Consider the following 17,980-nt stretch of genomic DNA (forward strand, 5'->3'; position numbering starts at 1 on the left):
AGTGATCTTGAAAAGAGAGAGTACCACTCTGAGCCTACAGCACCCAGCACTTCATTTCTACCATGTAATCATAAGCCTTTAGCAGTTTCTAGACATCAAGACAGACTTTTTCTTACTGACTAAAACTGCCCTGCGTTTTTAGGAGTTGTATCCAGCTCCTAGGAGGTCTTACACAGTGAACAAAGGGCAAAACAAGGAAGTTACTTACCTTGATACAAACAGTTTTGGGCACAAAACTGCGAGTGGCAGATTAATACTTAAATTTGCTGTGAAATGCTAGGTATTATTTATATTCTCTCTGGAATTAGAGCCTGAATCTCAGGACATACATACAACACACAAAGTTTAACCATAGTCAAAAATAGTGTAACATGTAACACATTTCACAAACTTTAACACGTGTATCAGAAAAATCCTTATTTATTGTTTAAATGCATAAAATGCTATTTATAATGTATTACATAATCCAGAGATTTAAGTTTAAAATAGACAATTAGTATAGAATGCTGGCACAAGGGGTTTTTTGCCAGTGACAGTCACTTTATTTTGAAGTTTTCATTTCTGATGGATTTTCCCCCGTGTCTAGTGTCTTCAGCAATCTGAAGAGGCCAGCTGCTTCTCGTATCCGACTGAACTCAATACAGAATGCTTGCACTTCTATAAACAAGTCCTGTACATTAATAATTTTGTTTCTGATTAAAGACTGAAGAAAGACACAAACAAGACGTACCAGGCGGTTCTGAAACAAAAGAGACATGGTTTCATAATCCAAATAAATGTCTGCAGCCTAGTCAGATAAAGGACTGTTGGCCCTCAGCAGTGCCAGTGAGGCATTTCAGGAGCAGTTTAGTTTCATCAGCTATCTGCTGCTTCAGCTTTTTCAATGAAAAAATTGAATCCTCTGCTTTATAGTTCTGTACTTCTGGATACAGGACTTTCTCACGATTAATCCCATGTATATATGAAGCACCAGACCCACCTATGCACTGCACTTAATTTGTTATGTAATCTCTGAATAAAGGCAGAAAGAAAGGATAATAGTTGAAGATGATGTCATCATTTGGGTCTTGCTTAGTCTTACTTTCTACAATAACACTATAAAAAAAAAAAAAAAAATGAACAAGCTTCTATCTCAAAATTCCCATCACATTATCAAGGCACTCCAGACGGGAAGTGACAGAAACAGAACTGATTCCAAACTTCCTTCATGGAAAGTGCTCTGCTGCTGAATTAGCAGATGACTCTCTTGCTCTATCTTAGAAGGAAAGACAGTTCCAGGGACACCTAATCCAAGAATATGCCTCAGAGTTTATGGCTCACTTCCTGCCTGATCCAATGAAAAGAGGGGATCTTGGAAGTGTTCCTCCTTAAGAGCTGCTTAGGTAACACCTTGAAGAGCATGCTAGGAGTGGGGAAGTGAAGGCCCAGGAACTGGCACCTACAATTTGTCATACACAGATCCAGTCACTACTCTCTGCTTTACACAGAGCACATTCTTCCCCAAGGACAAAAGCAGATCTTTATCATTAAGTGGTCTCATACTACTTCATATTATGAGAAAGAGCTGAACCCAAACCTTTCTCTAAAAGCAACTCTATACATGTATGATGTTTATCAGACAGAACTGAAGGGCTTGATAGATTAAGTGTCCACAGCATTTAAGATTATTTGACACTAAATATAAGCTATCAGCTTTTTTTTTCAGGAAGTGAGTTTACTACTGCAAAATTTGCTACCTGTAACAAGAGAATTCAGAAACTGAACAACCGATTTCCTTCACTGCAATCAAACGGCATCATGCTTTCTCTGCAATACAAGTTAGTTACAAGAGTAACTTTCATGAGGAACATGAAACTCGGAGCAAAAGAACAAATGCAAGATACTGGCTGACTCCCAGCCTCTGAGGATCATTTCCAATAGTAGTTTTGTACCATACTTTTCAAACAAAACATCTTATGTCTGTGAGGCCTTATACACATCAAGAAAGTGTTAGATCTCCCAAGCTCTGCATGCTGCTTAGGGATCAGTATGTGTTCCTTGACCCTCTATTCTTTTGTCCCACGTGTGCCTGAAGCACAGCTCCTACATGGTCTCTTTGAGCACGAGCCCCTTTGAGCGCAGTGTCCCACTCTGGGCGTATTCTCAGCTGCAGTCCAGGTCTGCTGCTATTTTCCTGTTCCACTACCAAATGTAATAGGCACAGCTGCTATTCAGCAGGTCACAGGTCAAGTCACTCGTGTGTTTGGCCGAGTCTCAAAGCAGAGAAGCATCAGAAACCACCAGAAGATAACAAATGGTTAGTCACCATCTGGAAGGGTGCCAAGAACAAGACAGAAGGAGGGTTGCTGCTATCTCAAACCCCACTGCAACCCCACTCTCTGTACCATGCACACTTTTCATCTCTGTAGCTTAAGGATATAGTAGAGCTGGAGAAAGCACTAGAGAAGGACACCAAAAAAGCTTAAGGAACAGCTGCCTTGTTGCAAGAGAATAACGAGGCTGCAGTTCTTCAGTATTGAGAGGAAAAAGCTGAGGCAGGATTTGGTCAAGATTCACAAAGCCTTGGGTAAACTAAACATGGAACTATTTTTCACCAATGACATGCCCAAGAAAACAAGTTCTACTGGTCACTTGGTGAAACCAACAGATCAGGAGAGAAGGAAGTACCTCACACAGCACACAGACAACCCTGCATGCTGAAGGTGTGGAAACCTCCCCAGGTTTCCCCTGATCCTCCCCAGTCAGGGATCCTTAAAATGGCTACGACTTGCATGCTGGTACTGAAGGAGCATGACAGGCTTGTGAAGTAGAGTATGGTCTTAGGAAGACAAAAGACTTGCAAGCTGTTACAGGTCACTATTGAAAAGCGAGACTTCCATGTGAGTTTTGTAACATCATCTCAGAGGTCTGGAAGTGTTGGGCACACTTGTATAGAATACAAGCTTGAAGCTTAAAACTAAGCAGAAGGCAAACTAATACTGGGGGAGAAAAAAAAGGGTGAGTGACAGATAAACCTTTTGGATGTAAGAACCCCAGTCACATAAAACTGCAGTTTTGCCAGGAAGAAATGTACGATGTCTACAGAAAAACAGGGAACAGTAATTACCTGTGAAGTCTTATAAAAAAGTGAAGAACCATCTGTTAAACACTATGTTAACTGTGTTAGGAAAGAAAATGTGCCTTTGAAATAAAGAAACAGTAAGACAGAATAACTTGATGCTTATCAGCCTTATAAAATCACGGCACATATTAAACAGAGCAATATATGGGACACTTTTTCCAAACCAATTTATTCAAGTACTCACCTGCATATATTTGTCTTTAATCTGTTCACAGGTGGAGATACAATTGGAGATATAAAGATGAATAAATTCAGGTGGGAGATCAACTGCAGTAGTAAGTCTGTTCAAATAAAAAATATCCAGTGGTTTATGAAACCATAATTCTAGTGATTCTCTTGCAAAGCAAGTAAGTTAGACCTGTGATATTAGTTTATTCCCAGTCCTGTCATACAGAGCTGATTTTTGACAGCTTCCACAGACATTTCTACATATTTAAATTTCTTCATTAAGAGTCCAAAATATTTTATTTTAACTCTGACACAGAAGCTGAGTTAGATTGGTTTCTAGTATATCTGACACAGCTACTAACATTACACAAATGAGTCAGTGACACTACTTTCCAATTTACAACGAGGCCCTCTAGCTGTCTTGAGTACCAAGGCTCTTTGCAATAAGCACTGCAATACTGTTTTGCTTATTCATATTTGAATTTCATGTACTGATTCTAGATGCTGAAATCCTTCCTTATGTATACAACTGGAATAACTCCTTTGTTACTGCAAAATATCAGTTCTTTAGTTCCTTCAGCTGTAAGTTTCAGTCCTGGTATCTGGAGCAATATGAATCTCTACAGTTAAAATAAGAGACCCTGACTAGATGAAAAAGTTAACTAAAGATTGATGATGCATGATAATCTCAGAAGCTTCTTACTACAGAAGAATTGGAGAACTATTGCATCAAAGAATGGTACTGGTGTATTTTTAAGGGTTAACAGCAAAGCACATCTATTTGTGTTTTAACAATACCGACTACCAATGTATTTGAGTTGCCACTGTTTCTTAACTGAAAGAGCAGTACAGCTCTTTTAAGATAACAACATATGCTAAATGTAGAACTGCCATAAGGTTACAACAGATTTTGACCCAAGTAAATCCAATCAGTCCTATCTCAAGTAGTGAAAAGGGGGCAATAGGGAAAAAGGTGCATGTTTTAGTTTCAAGTGCAGTTTCAATTTTTTGTCTTATTTCACTTAAAAATCAGTGTCTCCCTGTTTGCACTGACAGTCATTTGTCAGCTTGATAGTTGTTCCTATGGTAGCTGTGCTGTGGGAGAACCAGCATGCCTGGTGGTGTAGCTATCCTGGGCATTCAGGGCAGTAACTGCTGTCAGTCTGCACCAGTAGGGAGGGATTTGTTTCAGGTATGTTTCTTTTCTCAAATGATATTTAAGTGCAATTTGACCCTGCTGCAAAAAGACTGCTGAAGAAGGCTGATTGGGTAGTTCACATTCAGTAATTGCCATTCAGAAATGGAAGAATGTAAGACAGATGTACTTCTGTAGTTTGTGGGGATTAGCTGTCTGAGAAGTTTTCCTATTTAAGGGGCTAGCATTCTGTTAAGAAAAGAGGTTGTATCAATATGCAAAAGTTCTCAATGAAAACAGGGCCACCATTTAACAATAACACCTTTTGTTCACTTAAGCTGCATCAAGAATGCAAATTGGGATTAGGCAGATTAGCCACGTGGAATTAACTGTTTGTGGAGGATTCTTGCAATAGCTGCCCTTTGTCCCACTGTACTCTTCTATCTCCTACACAGGCATGCCTCAAGCAGGATCAAAATGAACATTTCCAGATGTCCTAATTAAACACAACTGCTCCCTCAGTCGGAAGAAAAGATGGAAGCTGGAGGTGAGGCTAAACTTTTAGGTATGAGAAAAAGAACATGAATTCTTGTGACCCATTAGAGGAGGTGTCAATCACTACAGTTCAAAAACAAACACATTCAGTAACTAACTGGTCATTTTGCAAGGCAGGAACTAAACCTGCAGCTTCCTGGGACATAGGACATCTACTTGCTAGGGAAATTTATATATTAACCAGAACCTGAGGTCTGAAGGAAACATTCAGACATATTATAGATTGCAGTGACAGACTCTCTTAAGTGACACCATTTTAAATACTGTTTTGAGCTCAATGTATCAGTTTGATAAAATAATCTTCTAGCAGACATCAACTCCAGCTGGAGTTATGTACAACAGGGCATGTATTTCCCTATTCTTTTCAAAGGAGAAACATTTTGCTAATATTAGAGAGTAATACAGTGTTTTCTAAAGAAAATAAGACTCTCCATTCTTGGAGCAGGGACTGAAAGATTAACTAGCAAAGCACCTGTGCAAGAAATTAGCTTTTTACCATACCTAATATGGTATGTTATGAATAATTAATATAAAATTATTTTAATTTAAACAATTATATAAAATTATAATTAAAATAAAGTGTAATATATACCTCCAATATCACATCTTTCTCCTGGGAAATTGTGAGGGTTTTTTCCCGTTGCAATTTTGCTGCTGCTAATAGGAAACTGTTAACATTACAGTTATATTTTAAAATAGCAAGGCTGTAAAAAGGAACTTAAAAACTGGCAGTGTTCTCTCAACTCAGCACTGAAGATGTTTGAGAGGTCCAATTCTTTAATACCCACCCTCAACTAACTTTATAAACTTAGTCGGGACTAAAATAAGAGGTTTTTTTTCCTTAAACTATAGGCACCACCAATAAGGAACTACAGGAAAGGAAGTAAAGCCTTTATGAAAGAAACAGCATTAGACAGTCCAGTAGTCATAAAAAGCAACAAATCCACAGCACACTCTTCCTTTCAGGATTAATCAGAGAACACTGAGACTTATTATTAAAACCGTATGAAACAAAATCCAACAAAAACACCATAAATAAATTGAAAAGGGAATGACAGGTTGATACTCTTTTCCTACACTGTAATCTGACTAGCTATTTCTTCCCTTCCTGTTACTTTTGGTAGTGTTTGGAATGCATCTAAATACAGCCCTGTGGCCAGCCTCACAATCACTTAGTAACTGTTCATTTATTTGTTTTACATACTTAGCAAAACCTTGGTATATTTAAGATCATACTCACCGATTTACAACTTCCATTGAATGTAAGGACATGTCCATGTTGACCAAGACAGAAAAATACTCTGTTATTTGACTAGATTGCATTAGTTTCAGCAACATTTCTATAGCTACTAAAGGATTGTTTTCAACCAGGTCTGGCAATTTGGCAGGAGTGAGACCAATATGGTAAACAAGCTTGGGATCCTTTTCCAATTCTCCAAGGAGCTGTGAAGAAAAAAAACAAACAAAAAAACCCAAAAACTCTCGGTTTGTTTTTCCTCAACTATTCATGTTACTGTTTGAAGAAACTACTACAATACATTTAAGATACAGGAGAATGATAACCCTTAAGATAGAGGCTTCTCAACTGAAAGAACACCGGAGGTCTACTTTAGAATTTCCATGTACAGACAACCGTGGCCATAAAACCTTTAATAAGGCATTTAGCAGTCTTTCATCAGAAGAGAAAAAAAAACCACATGAAAAGTTTCAGCCTTCTTTAGTTTCCTGTCCAGCAGAAGAAAATCTAAATTTCAGGTTCACTGTTGTCAGAAAGAGTTCTGCAAATAAGGGTTATTTTTATAGTGTTAGCATAATGATTATGAAGAAAAGCCCACTGAAATCAGGGGTAATATTATCAAATTGAGAAAAAATAAATAATTTGGTGTTGGTATTTCTGAAATAATTATTTATCAACAGCTTCCACAGAAGCATGAATAACTCAGTTATATGAAGATTTTTCCATGCAGAAAAATATTGGTGTCACTTATTGATTAACTGTAACTACATCCAGTCACTGCTAGGAGTTTAAGGATTTCTTCCTAAATAATACAAACCCAAGTCAAAATTCTTGGGTTTTCACAATTTGAAGTACTTGGAGTTTCCTGAATCCAAACACAGATCATTTAAAGTGCTCAAAGTTTTCTAAAATACATGAGTTAGACAGCTTGTTAGGGAATCATTTTAGACAGCAAAGTGCATCATACTTACCTGTGTTTGCTGTGGGGAAGTCAAAGGACTTTTAAAAGCTTTTGCCATGATTCTTTTTATCTCCACTCCAGTGCTGTTCTTAACACACATTGATTTATCCCACTGAATTGTGTGATCTGGCTCGATGGGATTTAACCATGCCAATTCATCCTCACATATATGGAGTGGAGGCGGTGGTCGAATAAACTCTGGTCGGAAGTGACCTAAAATGGCAACAAAGTGAAATGTTTTCTTAGGCTGTGGGTATTTGGTTTTACATCAGTACAAAAAGAATGCCCAAAGCCCCTATGTCTTTAAGCCACTATAACACTGAGAACAGCATTACAATCCTATTTGCCTCCCAGAAAAACATTTATTTATGATTTTTAGTGATATCATTACACATCAGTCTGTTTTTCCTCTTGATTCAGATCACTGAGTTACTGATCCCATGGTCTTTTCCCCCTCACACTTCCTTGGGAGGTGTTACCAGCCAGTGCAGATCTTAGTGCAGGGTCTAAGATCTGTTAGCCAACAGATGACGTGGGGAAGAGCTTGAAGACAGACTCCAGATTTTTCAAAGTCTGAAAATGTGAATGCTATGGAATCTGATCTACAGATAGCCTGACAGTGCAGTTTTGTGCTGTTTCCTTCATCCTAACTCCCATTTCATACTTTTCAATTCCATTATATTTTATCTGAAGAAGTGGAATAACACAGCATGTTACGTTACAGAAACAAAGATGTGAAAATGCACATACTTTCTATAGGAGGTTTTGGTCCACTCACTAAGGCTTCTGTGATCTGGGAAGCAACAGAGCTGTCAAAACCAGAGTTGGAAGAATCTGGGTCAGGATCACTGAGAATGCTGGGGAAGCTGGCCTTGCTCTGTGTTGGCAACTCGGACTGGCGTTCTGAAAGAAGAATATTAAAGCATAAAATTGAAACAGAGGTGCCTTGAATACTAAAGGTAGAGAAAAACAAGCAGCTTTAAAAAAAAGAACAAGGTTAAAAAAAACCCAGATAACATCAAGATGCAATTTAGTACAGCATCAGGCAGCTAGTAGTGAGAGTGCCAGCTGACAGGCAAGGGACTGAAGTATGCAGCAAGGATAAAGAAGAAACAGAAATTAAACTTAGTCTTTGCTCTAGAAAAGGTAGGTAACTGATGTAATCTGCATCCAAAAGCACATTATTAGGTTCCCATGCTACTCCTGAAAGAGTTCACATGGTGTATCTAATTTTGTAATCACTTACTCTCAGAGCAGGAAAGTGAGAAATCTACATGGATCCATTCACAGAAGACAATGGTCATACTAGACCTGAAGTCAGCTATTCAAATTCACCCAACACATTTCCGTGGCATTGCCTAACCTACTGGTGCATTCACTGTCAAGCCACAGTCAATGCTCCTATGGAAAACAATGGGAGTTTTAACTGTTATGTGATTCTAGAGAGATTGTCATCAAAGCAAACCTGAAAGGAGCTGAAAGTGTCCCTTTGAAGGCCAAACCATGGAACATAAACAAGTTACATAAAAATAATATTAAGGTTAGTATATACAGCCAAAGACTTGAAGAAAAAGTGGCCAGAAAGAAAATATGGAGGCTCAATACTCGCTCGCATTGTCAGATTTTTACGTGCTCTTCTGTCACAATCTATCACTCTCCTGTATCTGAAGACTTGATGGCTAATCTTCTATGTACTGTTTGAAGAGATCATGTTTTCCATTGCTTTGGCAAAAAAACTCCAAAGAACAAAAACCAGAAAAATCCCCACTACAGAAACACTACCTGACACTCCTCCCTCCCAGCCCATTAACACAGAACACCAGGAAGCAGATTAAGCCTTAAGCAATCTGAAGTCCAAAATTGTTGGTACCACACAAGAAATCCCTTGAAAAAGTTCTACATGAAACTAAACACCACTCCTTTTCCTAGCTAATTGAGTGTAGTGCTGTCATATTTTGTGTGCCCTAACACTTCTAAGCTAAGTGTGCTTGCTCCTTTCTGTGCAACCATGTTGATGCTTCCCAGCTTCCCACGCACATGAACTATTTCATATGACTCCAACCAAATCTGCAAGAGATGCCAAAACTGTAACAAAAGGATCATCAAAACAAAGTACCACCCAGTGCCTTTCTGTCCTACCTTACCCAACTATTTCAGATAATGCAAATATTTGCATATATACTCATCAAAGCAGCACACTAGGGTATGTTTTTCTATTAAAGGCAACAACTAGCATACTTTTCAGTTATTTAAACAAAAAACCATTTTAAAGGCAAAGTCCAAATGAGCTGGTTAATAAAACATGTCTTCTACTTAATAAATTGTTTCAAACTCCATCTCCTGAGTACTTTCACTTAGCCACTGGACAGAAGGGCTGATTTAACAAATGAAGTGCAGGAGTGAAGGGGAGACATTGGGTGGGTTTTTTCTGTTTTTTTTCATTTGTACTCTAGAACTTAAATTCGCCAGTCAGTAAGTCACTAATTTGTTTGTAACCTCATAATCTGAAATTATTACTGATGCTTAACTAGAAATATTTCAATTCACAGATTTCAGAAGTCTGCCCAAGCCCTTAGTTATTTGCACTGAAGCTCAGTTCACCCTCACTGCTTTGAGAATTAGGGCTGAATCAATAGGTTCAGGTAAGCAGAAGTAAGAATTAGAACAAGGTATTTAACAGAAAATAATATAGCACCTTAAACTAAGACATTTAAATTTTAAAAATTTAAACTGAAAACAAACCCTTAGGTTCCTCTATGGAGCTTTTTTTTTCTTTTTACAGGTAAAAAGAAACTTCCTTTGATTCTTAAAGAAAGCTCTACAATGTATTAAAAACTTTAATACAGGTCAGTTACTCCCAGATCAAACAAGGGTTAGCAGTCACTTAGGAGTACTTTGCCAGAAGACCCATCCCTTCAGGTAGGAGAATATTACATTTTTGATAGAATAACACACCACATCATTATAGGGCAATACCAAAGCTTGAATTAGTTCTCTGTAGATCAAAGGGAGAAGAGAACAGAGCAAGTCTTAATACTCATTCCCAAAATGCTCTATCCAGCATTCTATTTTTTTTTTCTGGGAAGGGGAGATGGGAGGCAGATAAACACTAGAAATAAAAAAGAAGATCAAAAATAGAAATACTACCATACAGCTACAATTGTCACAGTGAGTTCAGAAGACAAGCCAAGTGTTTTTCCTCCCTTTAAAAAACACAAGGATTGGAAAAGATAAACTGATTGAAAAAGTTAATGCTTTCTAAGTTATTTCAGTTGATTTTGCAGGTATATGCTAAAGCAAGTCAAAATCATCCTGCTCTAAATACCCCTCAATTCATCTCAGGGACGACAATTTTGAAGGGCTACCAAGTCTTCCGGTTGTTACATTCTGTGAAATATGGAGGGGGGAAGTGTAAACACAACACCACAAACATTGCATCTACTGTGCCATCATCCTACACCAGCTTCATCCCGCATACTCAATCATTAGGAGAAATATACTGAACACTTGTGAAAGAAATCACACTTTCCAAATCAAGCAAAATATTTATCTTCTAAGAAAGTGACTAGAGAGCAGACTCTAGGGAGTTCTAGGCAGTTCTAGGGAGCTCCAGCAAGAAGCCTGAGTAAAACAGCATAAACTTTTTCAGATGCAGCTGATTTTTTACATAACTCCTACTACTGCTCATAAGCAATTAGTTGTGCATGTTTACTGGATTATTTAAACAATTATATGTGCACATCTCACAGGGTTTAATTTTGCAAAGCACCATCAATGACTTTGTATTGTACTTTCAGCCACCATTGACTTGTGTTTTAAAAAAGAGCAAATTAAAATACGTGGCCTGGAGTACCCATTCATCCAACTACCATTTTGAGGTTGCCCAGAGAAGCTGTGGATGCCCCATCCCTGGGAATTGTTCAAGACCGCATTGGACAGGGCTTTGAACAACCTGGTCTAGTGGAAGCTCTCTCTACCCATGGCAGGGGGGTTGGAACTAGATGATCTTTAAGGTCCCTCCCAACCCAAACCATTCTCTTATCCTGTGATTTCATTTGTAATATGAACAAACTCTTCAGAAGGCAAACACAGTACCAAGGGCAAAACAAATAAAAACAAAGGAAAAAATCATCTCCAGGCTTCTTAAAGCATCACATATGTCTTATGGTAAAAATCAAGTTACCTGGAGTTTCACAAAATCTGAATTTGCTAAAGTATTCTGGAAAATACAGACAGGATGAACAGAACAAGAACCAGAAGGGTTTGTCTTGCCCATGATGGTATGTTAGGGTGTTGAATCTGCATTTTCAAAAGATCCCACAGTCTGGAAATAGCAGCCAAGGAGGACACCAGAGGACATTTGTATGCTGTGAATGAGGGACAGTGTACCACAGCATCACAAGTCAATGTCAGAGTCTAGAGAAAAAAATTACAATACCGAGATACTACTGCAGGACAGAGAAAGTCTAAATAGTGCAATAAACCACATTGTACTGATACAGAAGTGGGATGGTCAGTTTTCAAGCAAGCAGATCTATTTGCACATACCTAGAGGAAAAAAAAAAACCAGTATTTTTTGGTGTTCAAACCGGCACCTTCTTCCCAACAATACATTTCAGATTAGCTCCAGATGTGACTCATCAGTCAATGTGACCTGAACAATCACATTCCTCCTCATGTTCTCCTGTCAAAGGATAAGCATCACATTGCTTTTCTTTTCAATCTAGCAAAAGTGGATCACTTTCCCACTCTTGAGCTAATGCTGCAAGATGTAACTTTATAATAAACTGATAATATAATTGTAATAAGTAACAGTCAATTTGCCAGGTACAGCTGAAGTACTGGTACAAGACAGCAGTGTGACAGCTATGCTTTTTCTCTCACACTAGAAATATTGCAAAGGGTGAAAAGGGATAAAAATACAGAAAAAACACCCACAAAATAAAACAAAAAACTTCCACCCTTAAAAAAACCCAACAAACCACAAAGCTTTAGATTAACACCTTCCTATACTTGCAAAATGCTCTCATATTTAAGGCAGTGGCATACATGCTTAAAAAGCTACTTTTAAGGAGGATAAGAGCTAAGGTGTAACATCTGCTTGAAGTTTCTCCATGTGCTGGAACAAGGGCTTGAAGACACTACAGCACAGTTCAAACTTTTCCAGATTTAGGACAGATGAGAGTGTTTCTCAGGTAACTCACAGTCATGGTACGATCACAGTTTCCATTCATAAGAGAACCACAGCCACAAACCTTCCTTACCTGCTAATGCCAGCTGAAGCCCGCTTATATCCACTGACTGCGCCATGTTCCCCACATCCATTGCAGCAATCTGCCGAGGAGTCTTCTTGAACAGCTCTCTAGGAGGGGCCAACATCAGTTGAGAAAGAAAGAATTTTTCTGGAGGAGTTATGGGAGGTAAGAAGCCTGTGGACACACAGTGAAAAACAATTCCTGGTTTTTAATGCAGGAGCATTAACAGTTTCCATGTGCTTCTTGTATAACAAGCAAAACTAAAATGCAAACTGATGTATTATTTATGGCAAGGTCAGTGCAGCCGGAGAGTCTGTGTGCACACAGAAAATTGTTACCTACTCAGTTCCTAAAGCAATGCAAAATGCAGCACTACACTGATCACTGTTATGCATCTTGACATCCAAATCTGAGGCTAAGTCACTCACAGTGGTTTATTCACACACTTTACAATCCAGACAACCAGTGAGCTACTAAGTATGACCTTACATCGCAATTCACAGAATCAGAGAATGGTTTGGGTCGGAAGGAACCTTAAAGACCATCTTGTTCCAATCCCTCTGCCACAGGCAGGAATACCTTCCATTAGACCAGGCTGCTCAGAACTCCATCCAGCCTGGCCTTGAACACTTCCAGGGATGGGGCATCCACAGCTTCTCTGGGCAACCTGTTCCACTGTCTCACCACCTGCACAGTAAAGAACTAATATCTAATCTAATATCTAATATCTAATCTAATATCTAACTAATATCTAATCTAAACCTAGTCTCAGTTTGAAGCCATTCCCCCTTGTTCTGTCACTACAGGTCCTTGTAAAAAGGTCCATCTCCGTTTTTCTTATAGTCTCCCTTCAGGGACTGCAATGAGGTCACCGTGAAGTCTTCTCTTCTCCAGGCTGAACAAATCCAATTCTCTCAGCATTTCCTCGTGCTGAGAGGTGCTCCATTCTCCTAATTAACTTGGTGGCCCTCCTCAGGACTCCCTCCAACACGATATTTTTTTTAGAAACCGATTTACACAATGCTGTCATACTTGTATTTACTGAAGAGGGGGAAAGTGTTTCACATACTTGTCTCTAAGAGGTTTGTTTCACAGCTTCAAAGCTGTCAGAAGCCTCTTATCACCTCCAGGTTTTTGTAATGGCTTTCTTCTAAAAAATTCTGTGTTATCACAGAATCAGTTAAGTTAGAAAAGACCTCTGAGATCATCAAGTCCAAACAATGACCAAACACCACCACGACAATTAGACCATGGCACTAAGTGCCATGTCCAGTCATTCCTTAAACACCTCCAGGGACGGTGACTCTACCACTTCCCTGGACAGTCTATTCCAATGTCACATCACCAACCCCCACCTGGCTACAACCTCCTTTCAGGTAGAGAGTAATAAGGTCTCCCCTGATCCTCCTCCTCTCCAGGCCAAACAGCTCCAGCTCCCTCAGACAGATGCAGAGCGCGGTGAGGTCCCTGTAGGCGGCCTGTCTGACACCGAGCCTGGAGCCGCCGGCCGTACAGAACCCCCACGGCTTTTCCCGGGAGGGCCCCCGCGCCGCCCGCTGCCCCGGCGATGGGACACACCTGAGAGCGGGGTGCGCTCCGCCTCGTCGCCGCCGCGCTCGGGCGCGGGGTTGAGCAGGTGCGCGAAGACGGCGGCGAAGGGGTTGGCGGCGAGGGGCTCGGTGCGGTACATCTCCCACAGCAGGTACAGCGCGGTGAGCCGCTGCGCGGGGCTGGGCAGCAGGTCGGGCTGCTGCAGCAGCAGGACGAGCACCGAGCCCAGCCGGAAGTGCTCGGCCTTCCCGAAATAGTGGTGGAAGGCGCTGGAGAGCCCCTCGAAGGTGCTGCCGCCCGCCTCCTCCGACACGATGCTCAGCAGGCTCGACAGCTCCTTCGGCGACAGGCTCATCCTGCCGCCCGCCGCCGCCTCGCCCGCCTCCGCTCCCACCTGCGTGCCGAGAGCGGGGCTCCCGCCGCCCCGGGGCATCCGACCCCGACCGCCGGCCCGACTCCACCACCCTCCCCGCTACCTGCGCTTTACGGCGCTGCCGTAAAGCTACCGGGGCGTTCCGGGGGTGGCGGCGGGGGCGGTGCGCGCGGCTGGGTCGCACCGGGATTGGCCCGGGCGGCCCCGGGGGGCGGGGCGTTGGCCCGCGCGGTCCGCGGGAAGCCGACAGGGGGCGCGTGTCAGCGCGCGCGTGTCAGCGGGCGGGGCCGGGCGGGAGGCGGCTGTGGGAGCGGGAACGCGCGGGGCCGGGCGGGAGGGGTGTGCGGACGGGGAACGCGCCCGGGGATGCTCGCGGGCTTGCAGCGGGGCCCCGCCTCCTCGAGCCGCCATCGCTGCTTCCCTCGCCCTGCCCGGCTGTGCGTCCGGGGGTTTTCGCTGGCCGAGGAACACCTCATGGCCGTGCCGTTTAACGGCGGAACGGTTACACCATGGATTGGGTCCATTGAAGGGTCTGGAGCACAACTCCCACGAGGAGCGGCTGAGAGAGCTGCGGCTGTTGAGCCTGAGAAGAGCAGGCTCGGGGTACCCTAACAGGAGGTTGTAGCCATGTGGGGGTCGGCTCCTTCTCCCAGGCAACCAGTGACAGGACAAGAGGACATAGGCTCAAGCTGCGCTACGGGTGGCTTAGGTTGGACATAAGGAGGAATTTCTTCACAGAAAGGGTGATGTGACATTGGAATGGGCTGCCCGAGGAGGTGGTGGAGCGCTGTGCGATATCCCACTGTAGGAAGGGAAGCCTCACCCCTGGCACCTTCCCCTGTCACTACCCTGAATGGGCGTGAAGGCACGTTCCATACACTCAGAGGCTCTGTGTGTCCCTGGGAGAGGGACAGGAAAGAGACGCCAGGGCCGTGTTCCAGCCGGCAGCTGTGGCAGTCTTGCCTTGCCTTGCCTCTGGTGTTCAAAGGGAAGGCTGTGTTAACCTGCTCCTGCTGCCCATCTCCGTCCTGCCCAAAGTGCATCCTGGAGGGCTGGTGTTCATCCGTTTCTTCCATGGTCCAGTTCAGTTGAGAATATCCACTTTGCTAATGGGGCTCTCAGTGGAGCTGAAGAGCTGATAGTGAGCATCAGTGTCTGGGAGCTGGGGATGGAATCCCATCTCTGTTAAGTGGGATGATCTCTTTCACTGGCTTATCCTATGGAAGTTCATCTGGCAGGACAGCAACTCACAGGTGCAACCTGAATAAGTGCTGAGGTCATGGCCTGGACAAAGGGCTTTCTGTGGAATGTGCTGAGAGGAGAAGGGCTTGAGAAGTTCTGAGAGCAGGCACTGATTCTTGTAGTATCAGTACTCCACCCAAGTCACCCAGCCCAGAAGACCTTGGCTTTCCAGTTAGCCATACTGATGTAAGAGGTGGGATTCAGTTTCTAAAATAAATTGAAAGCTCATGTTCTTCATATAGATCAAATAACAGAGGTGATCCCTGATTCACATTACTGATGGGAAGGAAACCCAGATACCAAAGGTGTAAAGGGTACATATACAGCTGTTAAAAAAATTATGGTTTGGGGAGAAAAAACAGGGTCTACAGCCTGTGAGGCAGGATCTGAAAGCCTTGTTGATAGAGCAGCTACTCACTAGTGGACTGGATCACGCTGAGAGGTCTGCTTGCAAGATACACTGCTAGAATAGTAAAGTAGATGGAAGAGGATGCCAGTGAGCTGCCTCACATGGCCAGCATATTCAAGGACACAAAGGATTACTTGGAAGTTTAGGCCAATTTAGAATTTACAACACTGCAGCAAGGACTTCAATTGTAAGATTTGGGAAGAAGATCAAAGTATTGCAAATTGCTGAGGAAGTAAACTGTGTATGTGTGTGCTAGGGTGAGCTGGAGAACTTGGGAAAGCATGGACCTCAGACTGACCAGCAGATTTTCTGTTTCTGATGTGCTGGCAAAAGTTGTATTTATTCATTTTGGGGATGAAGTTTATGGTTAGAAATGATCACGTCTAAAATTGTGCCTTAAATTGAGGACAGTTTGCTGGGTGCTAATCACCCAGCAATCCACCTGAACAAACCTGTGGCACTTCTGTCTGGGTTGTCTTTTTTGTACAGCCTGCTCCCAATAACAAGCTCTGCTGAAGACATCAGAGCAAAAAGAAGAAACATGTTTGGAAAATGAAAGCTGCCTCTTCTTTTCCTGTAAATTTCAGAAACATAAGCCACTCTGATGTTGTGCTTACTGGAATAATGTAAGCAGAACTGCAGAAATGGACTTTGGAGCAATAGAAAGTTTCCCCAATGACTAAGATAGCAAAGAAGTTGTGTGACTCATGTGCTCACTAATGCAGCCATCTGAAATTATTCTATCCAAATTAAAAGGTTTCTGGTCAGAACAGGAAAGCTAACAGTTTAGAAGAGGGAATACTTTATAGGAAGTGGGATGGATACAAGCATTAATTGACAAAGGCAATTTTGAAGTCAGAATGATTTTAAAATAGATTACCATTTCAGGGCAGGAAAATCCTTAACCTAAGGAAAAGATGGGGGTAAAATACTCTTGGGGTATGAAGTGTACTGCAGAAGAATGTTTCTGTGACTGCACAGGGCACTGTATTTTTTGGACACATGAGTGTGTTGGATATTCTTAGGCTCAAAACGTGTAATGAAGCAAGAGTATGTGATACTAGTGCAGACTCAAATAAAATGAGTTCTCAGCCAGATTTGATTTCTGAAATGGATCACATTGCACTCAAGGAGGAGGCTTGGGGCCCCCTGCTACCTCAATGGGTCAGGGGGGTCGGATTCCAGAGGAGATACCTCACTGCAGCACAGTCTCACATTGTAAAGGGAACAGTTCATTTTTATCCCTTTGCAGAATGACTCCTCTGGGAGCAGGCTGAGCTATTCCATTTCTTTTAGATGGCTTATAAAATGGCTATTAAATAGTCAATACAAGTATAAAATATACCTGTCATTCTTTACGTTTGGGTTTGAATAAGAACCTCAGTAAAAATCATGGTTTTGAGTTCCTAAAGAGGGTTGAAGGGATTGGGGTTATACTTAAATTACTGACTCTGAGTTTACTTGTGTAACTCTGTCCTGTTGGCTCATAAATGTTGATAGAAATGCAGAGATTCCAGATGAAAAATGACAGACAATCTAGTTTGGAAGGTAAGCCTTTCCAAATACAAATACAGCTTTACTAATTATTTGACCATTAGTATGCTATTATTTTAGTATTTAAAAGAACATCAGCCTCTGATAAATAGTAATTGCTATTGGAAAATTAGATTCACAACCAAGGGAGAACATTGAGATTTCCTGAGCTAAGGGAGAGGCTGTGTCATTTGACCATGGAAGTTGTTTTTCCTTCTTTCCTTGTTAAAATTGATTATATTATTGTTTGTTATTGTATTTTAGATGATGCATAAGGAACACAAACTGCATTGCAGGCAATAGGAAAAAACTACTAATGAAGGATCAATACAAAAAGACAACATTTAAAAGGAGAAAAAAACGTGTTAAAAAGACGTATTGACTTGCTGTGCAGCAAGTATTTGAGTTTCTTCTAGCAAAGAGGCTGAATACCTAGGAAA

General features: G+C 41.6%; 1 protein-coding gene across 1 annotated transcript; it reads right to left on the reverse strand.

Moving 5' to 3' along the window:
- Positions 1-396: 396 nt before the first annotated feature.
- Positions 397-14,416, reverse strand: CNOT11 (CCR4-NOT transcription complex subunit 11). Its single transcript, XM_018084107.2, has 7 exons — positions 14,011-14,416; positions 12,442-12,606; positions 7,928-8,080; positions 7,188-7,390; positions 6,220-6,422; positions 3,306-3,402; positions 397-739 (listed from the first exon to the last, which is right to left on the reverse strand). The coding sequence occupies exons 1-7, from the start codon at positions 14,414-14,416 to the stop codon at positions 542-544; spliced, it is 1,425 nt and encodes a 474-aa protein (XP_017939596.2). The 3' UTR covers positions 397-541.
- Positions 14,417-17,980: the final 3,564 nt, after the last annotated feature.

Source organism: Manacus vitellinus, unplaced genomic scaffold, assembly GCF_001715985.3.
Source record: "Manacus vitellinus isolate BGI_N305 unplaced genomic scaffold, ASM171598v3 scaffold_7_pilon, whole genome shotgun sequence".
Lineage (NCBI taxonomy): Eukaryota > Metazoa > Chordata > Aves > Passeriformes > Pipridae > Manacus > Manacus vitellinus.

Coding starts and splice junctions, on each gene's coding strand:
- CNOT11 (XM_018084107.2), bottom strand. CDS start 14,416: ATGCCCCGGGGCGGCGGGAGCCCCGCTCTCGGCACGCAGGTGGGAGCG. Junction 7,391..7,927: donor ACCAAAACCTCCTATAGAAA/GTATGTGCATTT, acceptor TTGCCATTTTAG/GTCACTTCCGACCAGAGTTT. Junction 3,403..6,219: donor TCAATGGAAGTTGTAAATCG/GTGAGTATGATC, acceptor TTATTTGAACAG/ACTTACTACTGCAGTTGATC.